The 25808-nt window shown below is 39.1% G+C and overlaps 1 protein-coding gene across 1 annotated transcript in view; it reads right to left on the bottom strand.

Annotated features, from left to right (window-relative positions):
* Nucleotides 1-25808, bottom strand: part of Ube3c (ubiquitin protein ligase E3C) — a 105093-nt gene that overhangs the window by 56651 nt on the left and 22634 nt on the right. The window contains exons 5-11 of the mRNA XM_005367466.2: nucleotides 21674-21789; nucleotides 17629-17786; nucleotides 14962-15115; nucleotides 14225-14445; nucleotides 13218-13369; nucleotides 10220-10407; nucleotides 3387-3473 (exon numbers count right to left, since the gene is read on the bottom strand). Of these exons, the coding sequence (XP_005367523.1) occupies nucleotides 3387-3473; nucleotides 10220-10407; nucleotides 13218-13369; nucleotides 14225-14445; nucleotides 14962-15115; nucleotides 17629-17786; nucleotides 21674-21789 (1076 nt within the window). The remainder of the gene's footprint in view (nucleotides 1-3386; nucleotides 3474-10219; nucleotides 10408-13217; nucleotides 13370-14224; nucleotides 14446-14961; nucleotides 15116-17628; nucleotides 17787-21673; nucleotides 21790-25808) is intronic.

Below are 25808 nucleotides of genomic sequence, written 5' to 3'. Positions count from 1 at the left end.
CCCTACCTCTGTCTCCTGAGTGCTGGGATCAAAGTTGTGTGTCCCAAAAGTTGCATTTTGGAGACAGGAGCAGGGGTGAAGACCAAGAAGCCAATACCACACATGTATGGTTGCAAAGTAGAAGCCTTTTAGTTCTTACTGGGAGCGGTGTGTGTGTGTGTGTGTGTCTTGGTGAGTGAGGCAGATGAAGATGGAACTTTGGATCTACATGGTACTGTCTTCAGGGAGGGTCTAAAATGAGAACAGAAACTATGCAGGTCACAACAATCTGTTAACTCTAGTCACAGGGGATCTGATGTCCTCTTCCAGCCTACTTGGGCATGCATCCATACAGACATACATACTGTCCTATTATACTACCAAAACCAGGAAAGCCGAGAGCTGACTTAAGCAGGTACAATAGTGGTTTCTTCCCCTGCCCAGTCCCACGAGAATAGAACCTAGCTCCACTTCCTGAGTCCTTACTGTGCCACCAGGCCATCCACAAAATTTTTTCCAACAGGGGCTGGAGAGACGACTCCAAAAGGGGATAGAGAGAGGTTAAGAGCACTGGCTGGTCTTCCAGAGGTCCTGAGTTCAATTCCCAGCAACCACATGGCTCATAACCTCCCTAATGAGATCTGGTGCCCTCTTCTGGCCTGCAAGCAGACATGCAGGCAGAACACTGTATATATAATAAATAAATCTTTAAAAAGTTCCAATAAACACAAAAAAATTAATTCATTGCCATATATTTTGTTGAGATTAGTAGAGATAATGGTCAGTACCCTTTAGCCTGCTAGCCCAAAGAGCCATAAAATCACTTAAAACCAAGAAGCATATAATATTTAAGGGAACAAGGTCCAGCAAGCGTTAAACAGTTGCTGAGTATACACTGTTTCCTACATTTAAGCAGTGCTGGGCAAGCCCTGAAGAATCACTCTTGTTGTGAATCTTGGTCCTTACATTACCATAAGCCACCGCAGGATCACTCAGGCAGACGATTAAGGCTGTTAACCAACACTAACTTATTTGTTCTCTCCTTAATTCCATGAGGTGAGCAAAAGAAGTTAATCACTGTCATTTGAATGAAGAAAAATGGAACTTGGAAGAAGAGTTACCAGTGGACTCTGAGGCCAGGGACAAAAGAAACACAGGCCATTCTTAACATTACAAACACAGACTCAAACATCCTTCTCAAATCAGATAAATCTCAAGAGACATGGAAGGAAATAAAAAGTCTATAATTTAATGTGACAAGTAGGACATCAAAAGCTGGTTGATTACAGACTTCAAATGAATCCCTGCCATTAGTAACCCTCAGAATAAGTATGTGCACCTGTCCGTGGAGAGTACTCCCTCCCCCTTTTGAAGTGTTTTCAGCTTTTCCTGTCTAGGGATGCCCTGAGAGCCCTCTGTGGACAGTGCAGTGACCACAAGAAGAGTAGCCTTTGGTAAAGCTGCCTGTTTGCTGGCTGTCGGTTGCTTTAACTTCAGTAAGTTAGAAACTAAACTGTCTCACATTTCAACGGGAAATACTGGAAAGAACACACTTGAATAAAAACAAACCTTTTGTTGTGTCTTGGTGGTGGTGCATTCCTTTAATTCCAGCACTTGGGAAGCAGAGGCAGGTGGATCTCTGTATGTTTAAGGCTAGCCTGGTAGACTACAGAGTGAGTTCCAGGACAGCCAAGGCTACACAGAGAAACCTTGTCTCAAAAAAACAAAACAAAACACCCACACATCTACCCACTCCCATTTCTAGACTTGTTGGCCTGGGCTGCATTTCATTTGGACATGAACCTCTTGTTACCTGATGAGACAATGAGAGTGTCTCCTAAGTCTGACCTAAGTCTCCCTACTGAGCTAGTCTTGCTGTGAAACTATTCTCAAACTAAATTCACTATCATTTTCACAAAAATCAGGTGTTTCATTTTTCATTTTATTCCCAAAAGTAGTATGATGAGATGTTAAGTACAAATATACTAATACATTGTTTATGTTTCTGGAATTTATTTAATATAGTAAACAAGTAACAAGAAACTCCAAATTCCTGACTATCTTTAAAAATTGCTTTTAAAAACTCTCTATAACTTTAGCCATTGTAACATAGTATTAATAGTTTAATATAATTAACATTATCATTTTTCTTTCACACATCATGACTCCATTTCCTCACCAAAAGACAAATGTCATAAACAAACAGGCAATTATCAGGCAGACCATAGCAGTATCTCTGTTGCTAAGCTGGGTTACTTACAGGTCAATGGTAATTTCCTGCATCCTAATGATCTCCAATCTCCTCTTGCCCTAAGTAAACTATTGTTTAAGTCAAGGTCATGTCAGAAGGATTAAAATGCACCAAAACCTTTTATTTTAAAATTTCTAAGTATGAATCTAATCTAGGTGTCTCTAACCTCTGTTGATTGAACCACTCAGCCTTCATGAGTGTTACCAACCACAGTGGGTTGAGAAAAACTCTCTTATTCATGTAAGAATCATTAAGATCCAAGTAATTCAGAATAATGCTATACACGAATGGAAGTTTTCCTACCACTGATAAGAGGTTTTCTGAATGAGATGGTGCACACCTATACTCCTAGTACTCCAGAAGCTGAGCCAGAACTGTAAGCTCCAAGCCAGGCTAGCTGCACATTGAGACCCGGTTAGTTTTTTGCTTTATAAAAACAAACAAAAGGAGCAGAGCAGGGATTGGAGAGATGTTCAATAGTTTAGAGCACTGGCTGCTCTTCCAGAGGACTGGGGTTCAATTCTCAGCACCCCCACGGCAGCTAACAACCACCAGTACAGTCTCAAGGGATTCGACGTCTCTTCTGATCTCCACAGGCATCAACAATACATGTAGTACACAGATATATGTGCAGGTAAAACAAACACCCCCACATATAAAACGAAACAAAGTTTTCAAAGAGAAAAGTCCCAATGTCTGAGATTTTCTTTTTTCTTTTTCTTTTTTTTTTTTTTTTTACAATTTATTTAATTTTATTTTATGTGTGTTGGTGTGAGGGTGTCAGATCCCTGCGAACTAGAATTACAGACAGTTGTAAGTTGTCATGTGGGTGCTGGGAATTGAACCCGGGTCCTCCGGAAGAGCAGCAGCTAGTGCTCTTAACCGCTGAGCCATCATCTCTCCAGCCCTGTCTGAGATTTTCAAAACAAATTTCCCTTTGGATAAAGCCAACATGCAAATGAAGCTTACAAATAGGTTAACTGTAAAATTAGGCACTAATTTTTCTGTGTTTGAGTGAAACTGAGGCCATTCAGAATAAAATTTTCAAAAAGGACAGAACAAGTATAAGGAGTAACTTAAATACCCATGCAACCCTTTCTTTAAGCTGCCACTTCCCATGCCTTCAGGCTGAATCTGTAGCCTGTGCAGCACATACCCTGTGATCATCTGCGTTGTCATTGAAGAGATGAGAAACCAAAGGTGCCGCAAAAATCTGGCATTAAAGGCTAAACTGTAGAGAAGCCTGAAGAGAAACAGAAAAAGAGGAAAAATAAGAAATTATTCATTCAAATCATAACTTAAAAAAAAACAAAGCTACACTACATAGATTTTTCTGAACAAACCACAAATTTCCAAGTCAAAAATAAAAGAAACAGCAAAACAAAAACAAAATAAAGCTACGCAACCATACAGTGAAGACAGTACACAATTTAGAACACTCACATTAATACCACAAAAGCTCACATCTGACATGGGCTCCGTGGTAAAGAAACTGAAAACAAGCAAACAAAAACACGTGCCCTAGCTGCAGGAAGCCTGGCTCTCACCTACTCTTACTGCCCTGAGACTGAGTCCCAGATCAATCAGTACTGAGAATTCACAGCTGCTTTCACTTAAGTTTAGGTTGCCCTCCCCACAATAAGGTTTACTAAAATACAATAATATTAATTTAAATGTGGTGGCATATACTTTTATCCCAGCAGTTAGGAGACAGAAGAAGGAAGACCAAGTGTTTAAGACTAGTCTTGGCTACATAACATGTTCAAGACCAGCTTGAGACCTTGGGTAAGAAACAAAAAACAGAATTTAAACCTAAAAAATGAAATCCCTGTATGTGAGATGAAACCAACAAAAATATAGGCTAATGATGATGGAAAAACATGTCTGTAAAACAGGGATGTGATTTACTAAACACATCTTAAGACAAAGTAGAAAAACAACAACTGATTAAGCAAATGTAACTAAACAATTTTCACAATGAAAGAGATACATTAGGGATGATTGTGAGATAAAAATTTAAAGGCAGTACCACCACAAGAGAAGACTGTATATCTTAAATATCAACACAACAATCACATGTCCTTTATGTGGCATCTCTGTTCCCATCATGCACTGACCCTAATATACAAAGCAAGGGGCAAAGAATCCAAATAACTAGCATACAAGTCAGTTTGTGGTAGAAGGAAAAACAAAGTTTCTTCACAGAATTGTCCTCTGGCATCCACACTCCACTGTGGTACATGTGCTATAACATATACACAGCACATATAGAATTAAAAATAAAATTTTATTTAAAAAATTAGTAGTGAAATGTCACACACTTTAAATCCCAGCAACCTAAGATGCAGAGGCAGGTGGATCTCTCAGGTTGAAGTCAGTCTGGTCTATACAGCAAAGTTTGCAGCCAACCTGGATTATATGAGATCCCCTCCCCACCCCAAAAAACAAACCAACCAACAAACAATAAACCAGGGAAAAGTATGACATTTACACAGATTCCTGAAATCATTTTTCATGTGTTCGACAGTGTAGCCTAGCCTGGGATTAAGAACTCATGATCTCCCACATCAGCTGCCTGAGAATCAGGATCTCAAGCCTGGGTACCCACAGAGCAATCATAAAATCTTGAACTGGCAAGGCTCTATTAAGATTATTTTGCAAACTGGAGGGATGACTCAACAGTTAAGAGCATTGGCTGATCTTCCAGAGGACTTGGGTTTAATTCCCAGTACTCACAATCATCTGTAACTATAGTCCCATGGGATCTGAGGTCCTCTTCTGATGTGCAAATAAAACACCAATATATATCAGCAAAATATTAATAATTAATAATAAAAAATAATAAAAAGATTATTTTGCAAACTGCCTTTTACAATCTGCTTGTATCAGAAAGGGAACTTTTGCCCATCTCAAAAGTATTATAAATTTATAAAAATGTCTGTCAAAGGTTCATGATGAAGTGGTATCAACACTGAAATTCCACATTGAAACACGACTGGGTGAGACTCAAAATTACAGTGGGAACTTCTAAAGAGCCCTCTGAAAGCAATGAAAAATATTAAAAACGTGTATGTTGCCAGACATGGCAGTACATGCCTTTAATTCCAGAACTTGATAGGCAGAAGCAAATAAGTCTCTGTAAAGTTGAGGAGCCGGGTCTACATAGACAGTTCTAGGTCAGTTAGGGCTACATATAGGGAGAACCTGTCTCAAAACAAAAAAAATTGAAAAAAAGAAAGAAAAGAAACACAACTATGAGACAAATTAGGCTAACTTTAACCATACTGTCTGCTGGCATTATTATCCACAAAAAGCTACTTCAAAAGACTAGAAAAAGACTATTTTAAAAAGAGGTTGGGTTTGGTGGCTCGTGTCTATAATCCTAACACTGGGGCAGAAGGCTTGCCATCAAGTTGATACCAGTCTAAACTGCACAATGAGTTCTAAGTCAGCCTGAGCTACAGTACTACCTCCAAAAAAGGAAGAAAAAAAAACCATACTGTAGAAAATTAGAGCTATATTAGGAAATAATACATCCCTTGTATCTGAGATGTTTAAAGTAGTTATCACATGCTCAACTTTTTATCTGTGTATATGTATATGAGTGTCATTCCTTATACGGCTAATGAGATGGCTCAGTAGGTAAAAACTTGCCAACCAAACCTGACAACTTGAGTTTAAATAAACCCCAGGACCCATACGGTGGAAGGAGAAATTGGACTCTTTGCTAAAGGTTTTCTGTCTTCCGTCTTCCACAAACAGTCCACGGTATACAAATGCCGCTTCTCCCAAATAATAAGTAAACAAAAGGAAAAAAAAACCCACAAACTTTTCACATGAAACCTTCCTAATAGGCCCTATTTGCTTATTTTAGTTCTCGTCAATCAAGAAATTAAACTTAAAAACTATAGTAATTTTATATGCTTTCAAAATGCATGCCTTTTTAAAGCTTTTTCTGAAAACAACAACAAATCAAAACAGAACAAGGATAAAGCAGTATTTCACTTCACCCATTCAGAAAATATCTAGTAATATCTAATATACCAATAATCTAATAAAATATCTAATAATCATAGCTAGTAATCCTTCTCGATTATATACCCTTTTGTCTAATTTATACTGGATGGTCTTCTAAAACATCATCTTATGGTAGTTCTACTAAGATTTCTACTAAGAATAACACCTTTCTGAAACATTTATTTTTTTTCCTCCAAGACAGGGTTTCTCTGTGTAGCCCTGGTTTTCCTGGAACTCTCTTGTAGGTCAGGCTGGCCTCAAACTCAGAGATTCACCTTAAAGGTATGTGGCACCATGCCCGGCCATAAAATGTCATTTTAAAGGCTACATAGTTCAAGTTATATTTAAGGCTGAATTTGAAATATCTGTATTTATTCAATGGGCAATAATAAAATAAATTATTAGACCTTTTAATTAAATTACCAAAGGTAATTTAGTTTGGGGCTCTATTTCCAAGCAGTAAAGAAGTGACTTGCTTTTGCCATGTACTGAGATAGATTAAAAGCACTCATACTTTATTCACTGTAACAACCCTGTAAGTTAATTCGGGAATAGCAACAATTTTATAAACTCAGGCCAGTGCTTCTGGGCCATATGAAGCCACAGAAGTGAACACTTTGGAGACATGACTCATACCCAAGACATTCCTGCCCTCTTGAGACCCTCTATGGTCTCAAGGTTTTAGAAACATAGCAAGACATATGCAATCCTTCTAGCATATGGGTAGAAATGCCACACTTTGCATTTTGCTGTTGAAGGTATTACTTCTTGGCAAAGAAGTACTAAAATAAGATATGTAACAGTTTGCTTCTGAGATATGCAAGATTAAAAATAAATCCCAAACATCCTCAGAGGTAAATAAAAAAAATTAAAACTTAGTTCACCTTGAATAAGCTGAGAACCTCCATAGATAGATAAACTAGAAGTATAGAACAGAATCTTTTTTCGAGACAGGTTTCTCTGTGAAACAGTCCTGGCTGTTCTGGAATTTGATTTGTAGATCAGGCTGGCCCAAATTCACAGAGATCTGCCCACCTCTGCCTCTGGAGTGCTGGGATTAAAGGTATGTGCCACCATTGACCAGTGAAGAAAATCTTTAAATACAGAGCTGTGTTAAACTGACAATTCAATACTAAAACTATAACCACTTTGAGCAGACATTTCCCTGTAGAACTAATTGGTTTTCTTTTTTAAGAGTAGACGCTAAAAACACACTTTCCCAGATAAATGTGGCAGCTCACATGAGAGTACTTGGGAAACTGAGAAAAGAGTATTATTATAAGTTCCAGGCCAACCAGGGCTACATGGGAACCTGAAAGCCTGTGTTGAGAACAAAACCCTAAGGGCTGGAAATATGGCTCAACACTTGCAGAGGACTTAAGTGCAGATCCTAGCAGCTACACTGGTGGCCTATAACCACTTCTAACTCCAGGATCTCCTGACCTTTTTCTAGCCTCCATGGGCACTGCCCCTCACATAATTAAAAAAAAAAAAAAACACAAAAATAGAGGAGGTGCATAAAAAGACACTGACTCAAACAACAGTCAAAACACACATCTAGCCCTAGTACATAAACCTGTTTTAGTTGAGAAGTGGTGTTCACCACTCAGGATGCTGCCATCCTTTACCATTCCTTAACACTACTAAATGAAAACTTTAAAACGGATGGGATTCTAAAATGATTCTGGTGCGCATCTCTTCCAAATCTACATATGTCCTTTCCCCTTCTTTTATACTGAAAGCAGAGTCTCACATAGCCAAAAATGGTCTTGAATTCTTGATCCTCCTGCCTCTACCTCTCCAGTGCTAGCACTATATGCATGTGCTACCACATCAGCAATAAATTATGCCTTGAGAATTCTTACAAATGTTTAAAGAATACTTAGCTTTCAAAAACTCATAATACATTAATATAGTGCTAATCTTGACAAAACAGTCCTATTTCTATTGTGTTTAACAATAAACTACATGAAATTAGCTTAAACTAGATAAGAATCCAACAGAGTTGTTAAAATGTTTAACAAATTAGTTTTATATGATGTTCATATAAAGATCTAAAAACATAACGCAGATTTTAAAGCAAAGTTTACTAATCTATTGATATATTCTGACAACATAATTTAAAGGACACAAAATCACAGGAAAACAGAATTTATCTCATTATGTCTTTACTGTTTTCTTTAACGCATTATAGAAATACTTATAAACCATTCACACATTACATAATAGTTAATATACAACCTAACACAAACTGTAGTTACCAGCATAACCATTTACCCTAAATTATGAAAGGACAAGACATGAACCCATGGTTTGGGCTTATAACCAATGAATATGGCTGCCAGAAAGCTGCCCAAAGCTGTGTAGGCTCTCCCTAAGGAGCTCATTTAAAATAGCAAGACCCAGTCTCAAAAAGAAGTTTGTAACTAAGTTACTAGTTCAAAGAAAATTAGGCGACTCGATAACAAACTAAACATAAAGCATCAGTTGAAAGAGTTCTCCCCACCTCTGGATCATTCCAGCTAGCTCACTGTAGATGCAGCCAATCTATTTATACAACCACAGAATAATACAATATCATTCTTTTCTCCATCTTTATGCAGAACTGTGTCCTTCCATACAGAGTTCTCTGTCCTTTCTTCATACCCATGATTGTCTCAGAAATCTCTATCAGTATAATACGGACTACCACACCCTTTATAATCCTGAGAGCCAACACTAAAGAGAAACTAAACCCACCAATCTCAGCTTTGAAACTAGAAAATACTCAAAAAACAAGACAGCCTAAATTAAAAAATTTACTATATTTAAAACATAAATAAAATAAAAAGTCCTGGATAGTTGCTTAGAGAAAACAGGGCTGTACTCATAAAATTGAGCCAACACAGAAAGTTGCTTTATTCTTTTTTTTTTTAGCTTAAGTATTTTTTAAAATGTATCAATCTAGAACAAACAGCAAGAACAAATTCATGTATGTTTCTTCTTTTCTTGATGATAAAGCAGCTGTGATAAGGATGTTCTTAAATGCTTAGAGAGACCCTAAGGCTCATGGTCCACTCTAAAACCGCACTGGACATTATTCACTCCTGTCCTTAAACACCTCTGAAATTAAGCACAACCAAGGCAGCAATGCTCGTGTCCAAAAATTACCATCCAAAGCAAGGGATGACTTCCTGCTATTGATCATGTGCCCCAATCAAGGTGAGGCACCTTTGTGTCTCACACCTGCTCTACTGCAATTGACTACAAGGAGTGGATGGCTCATTATAGCAGAGAGCCCAGGTGACAGGCTGCATTTAAAAACTTACACACTTTGCTTTATCCCAACCAAAAGTTTCCTTTCTCTTTTCTTTTCTTGACAGGTTTTTCTGTGTGCCCTAGGTTGTCCTGGAACTTGGCTCTGTAGACCAGGCTGGCCTCAAACATAGAGATTTGCCCGCCTCTGCCTCCCAGGTGTTAGGATTAAAGATGTGCACCCCCACCGTCCATTTAAAAGTTTTTTTCACAATTTACATTTGTATGTATGTATGTATGTATGTATGTATGTATGTATGTATGTATGTATGTGTTGGTATTTTTACTGACTATAGTAATTTGCCACAGGAAACATGACTAAAATACACCATGAAGAAAGCCTAGAAAGAAATTCAGCATACTGACACACAGCTATAAATCCAAATTTTAAAAATGTATGTTGAGGCCTAAACACTCATATGCAAGATACTACTGCAAGCAAAGCTAGCTGAAGAAATTTGCTACTATACCACACTCAGGGCCAGGAAGGATATACAATAATAATAAATGGTTACATAAAGAAAAAAAGTCTCTCATTTTTATGAAGGGTTTGGCGAGTCCAGTATCCTTTGTCCTCTTTTATCAGAAAACAGACAAACAGGTCACAATTCACATTCCATGATTCATAGGGAGATAGCACACTTCCCCACCTGTGCACATCAACCCCAAGAGACCTGCCTGACTTTGGGCACCATCATACGGTGCTGCACCATCAGTGTGTGGCAGATGGAAGCCATCCTCGTGAAGACCTCCTCACTGGCTGAGTCCCTCCACACCAGGTTCAACAGGGTGTTGGTCTGCTGCTTCGTATCCAGCTTTCTCAGACATTCTTCGGTGATGTATGGGGCTGAGACCCTGCCATCCTCCTACATACAATAGAGAGTGAATCTGAGTGAGTGCAGTGCTACTGGAACTTACCCAGCAATCACCTATCACTTTACACCTTTCTAGAGAAAACACAAAGCCTCACCTAACAATCAGCCACTACCTCCCAGTATTGTTTCTAACACACCCTGAGGGAATCTAACTCCTCAAGGACAGTCACCGCCAGGTGTCAACTCTGTTCACCACAGCAGCACACCAACTATTGAATGCTCGAGTTCTGCCTAAAATTCAGCATATACTTTAGCATTTATATCTTAAGAAAAATTCATTCCATATATCATTGATCTGAGTTGTACTGAGACACCAAGTGAAACTATCATCTAGTGAAATTTCTACTTTAGATTATGAGACAAAAAATTTAAATATGCAAAATACAAAATAAATTTGGTGTTTGATAACTTCACTAGGTTTAATTTATTGAATAAAACCTATGTCATGTGGCTTACTAATTTACAGTATTGACTAAAGATATATGCTTTTTCCGACATATGTGCATACAAAAACATAAATGAGAGTATCTGTGACAGTACTGTAACTATCTGAAAACTTATAGTAATTTACCAAATCCAACACTCCTTTAGAGTAAAAGTCTTAAATTCCAGCCATTAAACTTGAACCTTGAGAACACAATGGTAGTATTGCTGGTTTTGAGACACAAAATTTCGCTAACTACTATACATAAGTGAAAACATTATTCTGAAACCAGAAAGTCAAAAAAGAGTTGAGGGCAAACATATTTGGCGGGGAGGGTTTGAGACATGTTTTCCTACATAGTTCATACTGCCCTAAAACTCACTAGGTAGCTCAAGGTGGTCTTAAACTTGAGATCCTCCTGCTTCAACTTTCCATGATTATAGTAGTGAGCCATGGCACTTGACTTATAGAGCAACTTTGACCTTGGAGAGGTCTCCTTTAATCAAACTAAGTTCTACCTAATTAAGTATCAGAGGAAAGAAAAGGTAGTAATATAACCATAAACCTATCGGATCTGACCCAATAAAATTAGTGACAAATTGTTCTAAATTATTACCCCAGTAAATAAGGATAGCCTATCTATCCCTATTTCAGGGTGGTTTTATTTTTTCCCCTTCTCCCCTGCAGAGGGAATGCTATTAGGAATGAAACCCAGGGACTGGGGCATGCTAGGCAAGAGAGTAGTCTACCACTGAACTACATCCTCAGTTCCTTAGTTCCACTGCCATCGTCTGTCTGTCTTCTCTCTCTTGAGATATGGTTTCTCTGTGTAACTCTGGCTATCCTGGAACTGGTTCTTGTAGACCAAGCTGGTCTCAAATTCAGAGATCTGCTTGCCTCAGGCTCCCAAGTGAAAAGATTAAAGGTGTACTCCACCAGACCCACCCCATCATGTAATTTGTCATTTGTTTGAGGACAGGGTTTCTCTGTGTAGCCTGGCTATCCTGAAACTTACTCTGTAGACCTGGGCTGCCTTGAACTCAAGAGATTCGCCTGCGGCTTCCTGAGTGCTGGGATCAAAGGCACGTGCCACCACTGCCTAGCTCATCATATAATTTTTATGTGCCAACAAAATATACTTAAATTCTTAAGAATTAAGAAGAAGTCAGGTGGACTAGGGAAGTAGCTCAGAGGTAGACCACTTATCTAGCATACTCAAAGCCAGGAGTTTAATCCCCAACCCTACAAAATAAATAAAATTTAAAATACGGGTTTAGCAGTTATACCTTTAATCTTAGCACCCAGGAGGCAGAATCAGGAGAATCTCTATGAGTTTGGAGCCAACCAGGGCTAGACAGTGAAACCTTGTGCCCACCCCCAAAAAGAGTTATGTGTGGCAGCCCACACCAGTCATTCCAGCACTTAGGAGGCAGAGGCATAAGAATGGCTTAAGTGCAAGGTCAGCTTGGGCTACACAGTAAGTTCTAGTTCAGCTAGAGGTGCTACACGAGATCTTGTCTTTAAAAAGTCTTAAAAGGGGGACTGGAGAGATGACTCCATTGTTAAGAATACGGGCTGCTCTTTCAGAGGACTTGGGTTAAATTACCAGTACCCACATGGTGGCTCACAAATATCTCTAGTCTCCAGGGGATATAACACCCTCTTCTGACTTCTGAGGGCACTGCATGCATTTGGCAGACAGACAGACAGACATGGTTGCAAAACAACCTATACACATATAAGGGGAAAAAAAACTAGAACGAAATATCTGGCCCAGAAATGAGTGGTTCTTGGTTTATTTATAACTTGATAATTAACTCTCAACCTAAAGAAGAAAGAATTATCTCCAGGACAGGAGAAAGAAAAGAGGAATCGAAGCATAAAACTGTGTTAAGAGATCCCCTAAAACCATTATGTACTATGGGGGAGGGAATGACTTAAAATGAAGTAACATTTTCCATAGATGGAAACAGCAATAAAACACAGTCAGGAAGGGGGTTTATACACGCTTTTGTTCCTAAATCAGCCTCTGCTCACAGGAAGGAAGAGCATCCTGTAACAAAGCTTACACCACATCTTAACATAGATAGGAAGCAGACTGTATATAACTTTACTTCCCCAGCCTCTCTCAGAGGGAGTTGATGTTGGTCATACAATGCTAAGGAAGCTGCTTGAGCAGCAAGTGCGGCATTTAATTCTTTTATTTCCTTTGGCAAACTGAGACACTCAAGTTGATTCTGGGATTGGGAGTAGCTGTAGAAATAAGAGTAGACAGGGGACAAGACTGACCAGTTTAGATTAACAGGGCCTGTATACTTTCCTGGCTTTAGAACTAAAGGTGAGTAGCTAGAAGAATACTTCTAGTATGGTTGCTTACAGGGCTGGTAGGTTGGTCAGTCTCCTCATTATCATCCTCAGAGTCACTGGTGGAATCAGGGCAGCCTGTACCAGAGGGTGAAGCAGGTAGCTGAGAGAGGAAGGTCTGGAGCACTCGTAGATAAATCAGCAGGCCATCCTCAGACAGTGCTCCTTTGAAAAACAATCAGCACATGAGTTACCAAGAGTTACTTCAGACATTTTGGGCATCACTTTCTTCATCCAGAGAGGTAATTTTGAACGGGCCCTACTGTTTTAATTAAATCCAAACTGCCGCACACTATGCAATGAATTTGGTCTTTGTTTCAGGGAACCAGCAAAGTCTCTGGTCACTCCTGCAAGCCCTTTCTGGCCACACCCACTGAGTTTTTGCTTAAGGTTACTGAAGGCTTAAACAGCCTAAAGGTGTGCTAATACCTGGACAGGTAAAGTGATAAGCAGGCAAGAGTTTTTACTTTAAACCCAATCCCAGCTTCTAAAGAGAGGTGATCAGGAAAAGGGCTACTGAAACTGGAACAAGGTTCCGAGGGCCTGAACATACCAGATAAGTGTTCAAGTCCCCATACCCTCCCCACAGACCTCAACACTATTGGCTGTTCAGCTGTAATGATTGCAATACAATAGTCAACATGCTTCTCAGACTTTAGTAAACTATCAGGCTCAAAGAAGGGGTTTCAGGAACCCCAATTTTGTAACTTGGTCAGGAGCAAAGATAACAATCCATTTTATGCAACAGAGTCTGAAGTGCAGGCAGTTTCATGGTACTAAGCCTTCAACTTGTGGAATATGACCCTCTCTTCAATTAGCCAGTGTTGGAACTAAATGCTAAGGGTTGGGAAAGCTCCTATCTTGCTTTTTGATCACAAAAATGGGAATGAGGAAAACAGCCTGGACTTCAAGATTCCTAACAATTTGTGAAATTCATGCTAAAATGTCACTGCAGTCTTCTGACTCATCTGCTCAACTATCTATACAGGAGTTAGGAAAAGTACACCTTGCATTTCATACCCAAATAGTTCTCGCCAACAGTTAAAACAAAATAGAAGAGCCATGGCACTCCACTACTCCGTTTTGAATTTCGACTCTCTAGTAACAATAATGCATTCAGAAAGGGCTCATAAGGGAAGACGGTTTGTGCATCTGCTAACGCCGGAATGACGAAATGAAAAATTTGATCAGTAAAAGGTGCTGCCAGAAACTCCTCTGTGAAGGCTGAGAAAACTTGATGTCTGAAAAGGAAAAGGGATTTAAAGAGAATCAAAACATCTCACCCATCAAATCACAGATTAAAATCACTTCCCCAAAAGTTCTCCTAAGTAAAAATAATCTATATTCCAAAGCAGAGACTAGAACTTGATTTTATATCTTTTCTATTTTTTAAAATATTTATTTATTATGTGTACAGCATTCCTTCCATGTGTGCTCGCAAGCCAGGAAGGGGCGCCAGGTCTCATTATAAATGGCTGTGAGCCACCATATGGTTGCTGGGAATTGAACTCAGGACCTCTGGAAGAGCAGTCAGTGTTCTTAACCACTGAGCCATCTCTCCAGCCCCTATATCTTTTCTATTAATGTTTTTTTTTCATGATGGGTACTAAAGAGCAGGAAATAAATAGCCAGATCATCAGAATTACAAATTTAGGTTAGGCACAGGCGAGACAGAGAAAAGTACACTGCACACTTCCCCATGAACCATGACATACTAATAAAGAAAACATGTGACTGCTCAATCTTCACTCACCCACCTTGCACCTTCAGGACAAGAGCTGTATGTAAAGTGCAATGGTTTTAGGATATTCTCCAGCAAAATTTTTGCTATAGGAACTCGCGATAAATCGGAATATTCAATACTTGATGGAAGTTTGCTATTAATCAATAAGTAGAGAGATCTATAATACCCTAAAAAAAAAAAAACGGGGAAAATGCATTTATATTTAGTGCCCTTTTTCATTACAATAGAGAAATGCCTTAAAATTTTTAAAAATATATTTATTTTTGGGAAGCCTAAGAGGATAATTTGGAGGAATCTGTTCTCTTCTACATTGATGAACCCAGGAATTGAACTCAGTTCAAGTTTCCAGAAGAAAGTGTCTTTACTCATTGAGGTATCTCAATTGTCATCATCATTTTTTTTAAAAGATTTATTTATTATGTATAAAGTATTGTGTCTGCCTGCAGGCCAGAAGAGGGCACCAGATCTCATTACAGATGGTTGTGAGCCACCATAAGGTTGATGAGAACTGAACTCAGGACCTTTGGAAGAGTAGGCAGTGCTCTTAACCACTGAGCCATCTCTCCAGCTCCACCATTATCAATTTTTAAATGTTTTATAAAGTTAGATGGATGAAAAGGTGAAGAGTCTCACTCTGTAGTTCAGTCTGGCACCAAACTCATAGCAATCCTCCTTCCTCAGTCTCCCAAGTGCTATGGTAACAGGTGAGTCACCACGTTCAGCTACATTTATTTTGCTAAGACCTGAATGGCACATAGACTCTCATATCTACTGCTTAGTTAGCATCAATAATGCCTACAATGCCGGTATTGACACACCGTTACCTGTGCATTCAGAAGCAAACCTAAAACATAATTACTTCAGTATATCATGAAAAGATTAAATTTTTTTTTCAAGATAGGGTTTCTTTGTGTAACAGCTCTGGCTGGCCTGGAACTTGATTTGTAGACCGGGCTGGCCTTGAACTCAGAGATCTGCCTACCTATTGAGTTCTGGGATTACAGGTGTGTGCCACCATGGACTTGCAAAATATTTTAAGAGGACCATTATCATAGCTAAAAATGAATTAGTACTTTCCCCCTCCCCATCCCAAGACAGGGTTTCTCTGTAATAGCACTGGCTGTCTTGGAACACACTTTGTAGATCAGGCTGGCCTCAAGAATTAGTACTTCTTAATATCACAAATAGCTACTAAGTAATCAAGTTGCCAACTGTCTGGTGTTATTAATTTTATTTAATCAACATGTTTGACTCGTATTCCTATAATCCTAGTAAGATCCATAATGTGACCTTCTGATTACACTCCAAACACCTCAGAATGGAATTAATGTTGTAGGCTCCCTTAGTGTTATAATGAAATCATGGATTCAGACATGTTAATGTCTTTCAGTCTACAGTATCCTTAAGACTTTCATGCTACCCAGCAACTATTGGTGGAATGTCTGTCTCACCTTGCTAGCCTGACCAAGACCTGCTTGTCTGTAGGAGCTCCCAAGTTTCTTTTAGAAGAAACAACAACATACTTAAAGACCACAATCTGGACAGTAACACCACAAAATAATTCATTAAAACAACTGAAAAACAGCTATACCACTGCACACAACAAAAGCAGCAGTTTTTAACGGAAGATTTTTAAAAATTATTTATTTATTTTATGTGCATTCATGTTTTGCCTGCATGTATGTCTGTGTGAAGGTGTGGGATCCCCTGAATCTGGAGGCGCAGGCAGCAATGAGCTGCCATGTGGGTGCTAGGAATTGAACCCAGGTCTTTTTGGAAGATTAGAAGGAGCCTTTAACCAGTGAGCCATCTCTCCAGCCCCCTTAATGGGAGATTTTCAATCACCTTTCATTTTTAGAAACATTTCAAAGAAGGTGCAGCTCATGATTATCTTCCTAATAGTTTTAGAAAACAGGAAAAAGAAAATTATCATCAAATGCTTAGCCTGAACTGGATATATACATTATACAAATTCATTCAAGTTCAATGCCATCATGAATCTATTTCTTAGAAAATCAAACTCAATAAATTTCACTGTGATTTTCACTAAGTCAGTAGTTTTCTGAGATTTTTACCAAAGCAAGTTAGGGGTATTTACACTTACTAAGCTCTACAAACAGTAAAAATGAATGAGACCATAATTTTTGTGGTTTGAATATATATCAGCTAATCTATATAGGTTTATACTTCAATAAAAATCAGTTATCAACACTTTGTAGTAACAGTAATTTATAACTTTCAAGAACAACCAACATTTTTTGTTTTTCCAAGACAGGGTTTGTTTAACAGTCCCGATTGTCCTGGAACTCTTTGCATACCAGGCTGGCTTCAAACTCACAGAAGGGCTGCCTGCCCTCTTACTCCCAAAGGCTGGGATTAAAGGCACGTAAAACCACACTCGGCCTTAAACCAGCTCCTTTTATGATTAACCAGAGGAACTTGTTTTTTATAAAACAATGAATAATTATGTACAGACACTGAAAAGACTTCTGCATTTCTAGAGGTTGGGACCAATGCTAGAACTCAGTGGCTGCGTCACTCTCCCAGAAGGCACACACACGCACAGCTTCTGTACTGAAGATCATAGTGTGTTGTTCAGAGCAGTACCATCCTTCAACAGCACACAAGACAATGCATGCCTCCACAACAATGCCCACCTCCACAGGTTTGCCCCACTTACCATTGTGAACCATGTAGTGCAAAATTTGTTCAATCACTGACACCACATAGCTAGAATCTTGTAAAACAGGCAAGTATGTATTCTCAGATGAAAACACCTCAAGCATTCGCATTGGAAGTGCAACATTCAAACTGTCATCACTACAGTTTTGCAGCAACCTGTAAAACAGATTCACATACTTACTAGAAAGTCAGGGCTGCCAGTTTCCCTGACGGCTCCAGTTTCTGTGACAAGCATGTGAGTCACTGCACTACTGCTCAAGCAACAATGTTCAGAATGCCCGAGTCTTTTATCATGTGTCAACAGTATCCCTTTAGCAGGTAGACATGAAAAATATTCCATTTCAGAGGGAGAGACAGAAGAGGACAACCAAATATTACAAACAGTGACAGAAAACCATAGCCCATGGATTGTTGGAAGAGAAATTACATTTTCACCTGGGTAAAGTTTTCTGTAAAAAGTGCCTTTGCAACCAGTGACATCAGGTCTGTCCAGACCTGCAGGTTCCTAACAGTACAGAACAGCACACTCTCTTTGGTCCAGCATTATCCTGACTGAGGCCTCCCCGCCTGCTAGGAGGAGAACTACAGACAAAAGGAATCTTAATTATCACAGTCTGATTTGAAAATGGCCTCCAGCCAGGTGTAGTGTCACAGGCCTGTAATCCTACCATTCAGAAGGCTGAGTAAGACACAGAGGCAGGCAAATTTGTGTGAATTCCAGGCCAGTTGGGGTTATAGATGGAGACTCAGTCACAACAAATAAAAAAAATTTAAAAAAGGCTCTATGACTCAAAAATTTTTAAGATTTATTTATTACATATACAATGTTTTGCCTGGACACCAAAAGAGCACCATATTTCATTGTATGGTTGTGAGTCACCATGTCGTTGCTAGGAATTGAACTCAGGACCTCTGGAAGAGCAGCCAATGCTCTTAACCTCTGAGACATCTCTTCAGCCCTAAAAAAAATCTTAATATGTATATGTGTGTGACTATGTGTATATGTGCACATGAGTGCAGGTGCCTGTGGGAAGCCAGAGAAGGGTGTCAGATTCCTTGGGAATATAGTTACAGGTGGCTGTGTACTAGGAACTGAACTCCAGTCCTCTGCAAAAGCAGCAAGCACTCTTAACCACTGAGTCATCTCTCCAGTTCCTCCATGTCTTTTCTTAAAACTGACGGCATAGGCATTGTTATACACTCTTCTACATCCCATACTTGAAAGACACATACAACCTCGAAAAGGAAGCTGATCTTAGGTGTCTCCAGTCAACCCTCTTCTCATGTTCCATTCTACCACTTGTCTCTGTATCCGTGGATACGGCTGTATTTTTGGGGTTTTTTTTTATGCAAAAGAAGATGTACAGTGTGCTCAGTGTATTGGTTCTGTTTACTGTCTCTCTGAGGCTTATCGCATAATACACCTGCAAACCTCAATCCCTGAGTACACTGAACTACTGTCTCCCCATGTGAAAATGTTACATCTGGGGTTGGGAAACTGTGTCTCAGAGGAAAGCTGGGAGAATATTTAATGACAAACTCCAGTGTATTCAATGACTCATCTCTTCTGGGTATTTTCTACATACAGAACTACTGGATCGGGGGCTGGAGAGATGGCTCAGAAGGTTAAGAGTACTGGCTGTTCTTCCAAAGGTCCTGAGTTCAATTCCCAGCAACCACATGGAGGCTCAAAACCATCTGTTATGAGATCTGGTGCCCTCTTCTGGCATACATGTATTCAGGCAGAACACTGGATACATAATAAATAAATAAATAAATAAATAAATAAGTGTTTAAAAAAAAAGAATTACTGGATCCCAAATCTAAATTGCACATGAAGCCACCAGGTTCCCACAGACACTGTGAGAGGAAGTCCTGGCTGCACCACAACCTAGCACTTGGTAGGAAGCATTAGAATCCAGCAACTCTGAGTCTATGCGTATGTATCACAACATGGATTTCTACTTCTCTAATACTGGTAATATTTTCAAGTGTGTGCTGATCCAATTTAGAGAGAGGTTTTGTTTTCAAAGATGGGCTCACATCTGTTGCCTATTTTCTCACTATTTGCCTCTTGACAGTATAGATAAACTGTTCTTTTTTACCCCTCCAAGGCTACATGTCATGACCTGGAACTATATCATTTTCTTTTCTCTTAATTTGGAAAGTCTTCCTTCTGTACCATCAAGGCTAACTCCTCAAAAGACCAGGTATGATTTTTTTCTCCAAATGCTATCCTCAATCTGTTCCTCATCTATTTCTCTCTATGGATGCTTCTGCTACTCCATTATTTCACTGCTGCAGCAGACCAAGGGTATTGCTGAGGGGGAAAATGAATAACTGAGATAGTTCCAAACAGGCTCCAGAGCACTCTGCCCAGCTCATACAGGCTGCTTCTTTACTTGGCAGAGCCATAGGTCCTACCAAACACTAAACAGGCTATAGAAAGCAAAGATTTCAATCAGGAAGAGAAAGCAGATTTGAGTCAGCTACAGCATCCAGACAGCTTCACATTGAAACATTAAGACCTGACCCATACTCATCTGAGAATCTGGCTTTAACCTCATTGAGGCTTAGATGAAAGTATTCATTCTGACCTATCCCTCTGCTCCACCTCAGTTTTAATCAGCTGGTTCCTTTTGCTCTTTTCAGCAGCCCCCCCAGGGCCAGTCTTTTGTTATCTTTCACACAAGTCATTAGAGTCCTATCTAGGTTAAAGTTCCCATAGTCTCTAAAACCCTTCACTCACCTGTTTCTTGAACACACCTTCATCAAAGCCCCAGGCTTCACTCCTGCCTAGAGTGACTAACCTGTAGCCCATACCTTCAGATTCAGCTATCACTACTCTTCAGTCATTTCCAACACATCCTCAAAGTATACACTGGAGGGTATAGTTCTGGATACAGAATCAGTATACTCTATCATTGCAGGTTCTGTCTCAAAAACCTGAGAACGGACTGAGAATTTCACCCAATGCTACACTGGGTCTGTCAGTCTAGGTGCTTGGACTCTCTGGATTCAGGCAACATCAATCTTAACCATTTTCAAAGTGATCATAACACTGGGGTTTGTAGAAGGACCCTTCTTTCTAGACCTGGATATGGGAGTATCTGGGGAATAGAGTGACTCCATGAGACAGAAATTACAATGGTTCAGCAAAACATTCAACTGGTTGACTGCAATTAAATCACTCCATGCTAGGTGTGGTAATGCACACCTTAATTAATCACAAGGCAAGCCTGGTCTACATAGTCAGTCTCAAACAAACAAACAAACAAAAAAACCAAACAAGCAAACAAAAAAGAACTGCTGACTCAAGACAACAGGCAACAGGTGTGGCTTTTTTTTTTAATTCTTTTATGTTGAAAATTTTAGAAAAAAAAATCACGCTGTGTGACCTTCATCAAAACTTTCCTTTGGCTCCCCACTTGCTCACATAAAGCCAAGACGCTTAAAAATCTGCACTGGCTCTCCTCTACAGGCTAGCTCTGACCTAGCACGTCAAGAACCATCCTGACCTCCAAATGATCTCATTACAAAGACTTTCTGATGAGGTACCTCACGTCCTCTCTTTCCCTTTTTAATGCCCCTTCCCCCCAGTACTAACTAACATCTATGTCTTCCTAAAAAGGTATCTATATTTTACTACTGCACTTGAGAGGCCAAGGCAGGAAGACTGCTTTGGATTCAAGGTCAGCCTGGGCTAAAAAACAAGTTCATATCTTTAAAAAAAAAGAAATGAAAAAATCATAAGGCTAGAGAGATGGCTCAGTGATTAAGAGTGCTGGTTGCTCTACCAGAGGACTGAGGTTCAGTTCCAAGCACCCATAAGGTGGCTCAACTCTGTAAGTCCAGTTCCAGAGGATCTCATACCCTTTTCAGGTCTCTTTGTGCACCAGGCATGTACGTGGTACACAGCCATACACATTAAAAGAAAAAAAAAAAAAGGAACCCAATAAAACAAAACAAAGCTGCTTCCCAAACCACTTAAATTCTAAAGATATCTCACACATTTTTAGGTTTCCAACTATGACAAAACTTACCTGCAACAAAGACTCATCAACCTCTTTATTTGAAATAAGCAGGTCAGTCTCTCTGATCCATCCAACTGCTTTACAAACAGAGAGCTGTGCTTAATTAAGTTCTGATATAGCCATATCTGTAAAACATAAAAATAACCCATAAAACTTGCTTGATTATTTAGATAATACTAAAAAGTGTCTTTACATGGTTTCTACACTTTAATCAAAACTTGATAAAGAGTAAGGTTTTTAACTCAAAATTTTCTTAGCAGGCTTGTATATCTCCATCTTAATAACATCAATGTTAATATACACTACTACATTAGTCTCTAAACAAAGAATATATAAAGCTCATTCTACTTAAAACAAGTCATAAGCAAAAGGAAGCAATCCATCAGAACACCTCACAGGGAATGTAGCACTTCCCTCAAGTTGCATGAACAATTCTTTGCCCTTCTTGTATGCAGAGCTGCAGTCTCCTTCAACATTCTTTCTGTTTCCTTTCCCTAACTCCATGCACTATTTAAGGGTTTTTTTGTTTTATTTTTATATTATACACAGAGATTTACTAAAGGGAAATTTCTCCCACACACTCTTCACAGGAAGGCAATAACAGGGCTCCCTGTCCAAGACAATCACATAACTGGGCTGGTCAGAGGAACTGGTCACTCTTTTAGAAACAATGATGACTAACCTATGACTTCAGGAAAGCAGAATGTCAGATTCTGCCCTTGTGTTCACAAGGTTTGATTGTAAACCATATGTATGTGGCAGATTCTAAATGACACTGAAACCTCAACACCCAACAAGAACTCCCTTCTATTTCTTCCACTGTATTTTTATGAAATAGATTCATATTCTGTTTTCTGGTTGTAAAACCTATTTAACACCGCCTGAAAGTAGATCACTCTGATCTGAAACCACCCTATCCATTTTCATGGGAACCAACATGAAATAAACCTTTCAAACTACCTAAGACACGGCTTATCTTAAATTTTGTGGCTCCTATTAACAAATAAAAATAACACATATAAAACTATAATGATAAAAAGCTAGAGGGCAGTTGTAAGAACTCCAAGAATAAAGTTTTATTCTATTAACCAAGTATTTGAAGTGAATTAAAAAAAAAATCTCAAAGTAGTTAAGAATATTATACTATTTTCAACACTTTCTGAATTAGCTTCGGTTCTTCATTTGACAATCTTTTCTAATTTTTTTATTTAATTTTTATTTATGTTTTATGTGTACATATGTACGTGAGCATATACCATGGAATGATGTGTTTACAGTTTAGAGTGACCTACAGGAGTCAGTTTTTTCCTTCCACAATATTGGTCCTAGGAATTCAACTCAGGTCATCAGGCTTTGGCACAAGTTCTTTTAACCTGCTAAGTCATTTTGCCATCCCCTGGATTTGACAAGTGATAGATGTGCCATTATTACCGAAAAAAAAAATTGTACTCAATAAATATCTTATTTGCTTAATATTTGTTATTTACTAAAGACAGATGAGAAAATATTTAAAACTATTTTGCTTTTTCGTTTGTGTTTGCTTCTGTAATGCTGGCTAGTTTTTATGTCAACTTGACACAAGCTAGTGATCTAAGAGTAACCTCAATTGAGAAAATGCTTCCAAAAGATCCTACAGGGAAGCCTATAGGGCAGTTTCTTAGTTAGTGATTGATGTGGGATGGCCCAGACTATTGTGGGGGTTATTGGTCCGAGATTTCTCAGCAAATCATAAAGAGCAAGCCAATTAATGTTATCTCTTCATGGTCTCTGCATCAGCTCCTGTCTCCAGGTTCCTGCCCTGTTTGAATGCCTGACCTGACTTCCTTTAATGATGAACTGTGATATGGAAGTATAATTGAAATAAATCCTTTCCTCCCAAGATGTTTTTCATGTTTCATCAGAACAACAAAAACCCTACGAAAGGATGGTCTCACACATTTGAGGTAAGCACTCTACCTCCAGAGCCCCACACTGTCCTTATATATCTTAAGTGTCAACCAAGGATGAATGAGTATCAGTAACATAAGAAAATAAACCAAGAAAAGTCAGAGAAATCAGAAAAAAGCAAAACAAAGGCTTTCCCAGAGTAACAGCAGGCCTAGAGAGTGCTAGGAAGAAATGCATGAAGACAGGGACAGCCCGGATTTATGAAAAGTTGCGCTAAGAATGAAGCATAGAACTGTTGCCAGGTGGAAGAGAGTAAGAGATTCAAAGAAAACCAATTAATTAAAAAGTGTGGCAAGCTTTAATCCCAGTACTTGGGAGGCAGAGGCAAGTTGATCTCTGTGAGCTCAAAGTTAGCCTGGTTCTACAGAGCAAGTTCCAGGGCAGGTTCCAAAGCTACTAAAGAGAAACCCTGTCTCGAAAACCAAAGAAACAAAACAATAAAAAGGCAAATATTAATTTAAGAAAAGTTAAAAGTAAGCTACATACAGGAAAAAAGTGCAGTCACAGCACATCACTCTCTTGGCATAGGACCATATTAAAGTAACAGTAAAACATATATTTGTGCTGTGGTTGTGGTGCACACCTTTAATCTCAATGCTTGGTAAGCAGGGGCAGGTGGTTCTCAGGGAGTTCAAGGCCAGCCTAGTCTACAGTACAGATCAAGTTCCAGGACAGCCAGGGCTACAGACCTGTCTTGGAAAAAAAGAGAAAGAAAGAGAGAAGGGGGAGGGAGAAGAGGAGAGAGAGAAAGAGAGAGAAATATAAATAAAGGAGGGGGGTATGGGCATAAATGTTTAAGTCTGCATTTAGTATCACTAAAAAATCCTGCTTGTTTCCAAGTGGGAATTGGGGAACTAATTAGGTGACTTTGTCACAGGAAAACTGTTCTTGTACTTTTGTTAGTGAATTGAAAATATTCACGATCTCTTCTGAACTTCCTTATTTATTTTTGAGAAAGAGTCTCACTTATAGCTCAGTTAGTCAGAACCTGCCACAATCCCTAGTACTGGGATCACAGGCATTCACCATCACATCTGGTTTTAACTCATTTTTCTTTTTTTATATTGCGGGTTTAAAACAATATTTTTTTTTATTTTATGTGCATTTGTGTTTTTGCCATGGGTGTCAGGTTCCCGGAACTGGACAATAATAGACAGTTGTGATATGTGGGTGCTGAGAATTGAACTTAGGTGCTTTGGAAGAGTGGCCAATGCTCTTAATCAATAGGTCATTGGTTAAGACCTAATCTCCAGACCCTAATCTCCCCCCCACCTTTAATATGAACTGTGTTTGATGACATTTTGCTCTACTTAGGATTTCACAATCTGCATATGAACTATTTGTTTTGTATGCGCCTGGGGCTGGGCCAAAGACTCCTCTTCACTCTAAGGTTTCACATCCAGCTTCTGAAGCACTTATGTGTATGCCTCTTTAGAACCAGATTACAGATGAGCTCTCACACACACCAAAGGCAGTTAAATGGTCGTCTACCGTGCCTTTACTCCTCCTCTCCTGGACTTCAGAAAGGGTTCCAGGCAGCTGCCCAGAAGCAAAGTCCAGAATGGTGGGCATATTAACTACTGTGCCCAACCCCCTTTGGTTTAAATTAATTTTATATGTATGGGCCTTCTGCCTGCATATATGTCTGTATATCACATGGGGGCCTGGTGCCCTTGGATCCCCTGGGACTAGAGTTATAGACATTTGTAAGCACATGGGTGCTTCGATTTGAATTCAGGTTCTCTGGAAGAATATTTAGTGCTCTCAAACACGAAGCCATCTCTCCAGTCCCTGTTGTACCTCTCTTGGTCAGCTTCAATTATACAAAGTTCTTTCATGCCCCAGCATAGCTCAAGTTCGGCTGCAGAGCTAGGACTACAGCCAAACTCTAGATAAATAGCAAAGCAGCCCCCTTTGCCTTGTACTTGCTCCATGTGGGGCTCTATCTAGCATACAGTTTTCACTGTATATCCCCTTTTAATGTGATTTGGAAATTCCAATTACAAATAAATAAAAATATCTAACCTAACAATTATATAAAAGTCTCATAATATTTCCTGGGGAAGATGAAACACAAGGGGTCTTTTGGGGGGGCTTTTTTGTTTGGTTAGTTTTTTCTAGTTTTTTGAGACAGGATTTCTCAGTAGTTATAGAGCCAGTCCTGAACTCACTCTGTAGACCAGGCTGGCCTTGAACT

This window comes from Microtus ochrogaster, unplaced genomic scaffold, assembly GCF_000317375.1.
Source record: "Microtus ochrogaster isolate Prairie Vole_2 unplaced genomic scaffold, MicOch1.0 UNK18, whole genome shotgun sequence".
Classification (NCBI taxonomy): domain Eukaryota; kingdom Metazoa; phylum Chordata; class Mammalia; order Rodentia; family Cricetidae; genus Microtus; species Microtus ochrogaster.
This window is presented reverse-complemented; position numbering and strand designations above follow the sequence as displayed.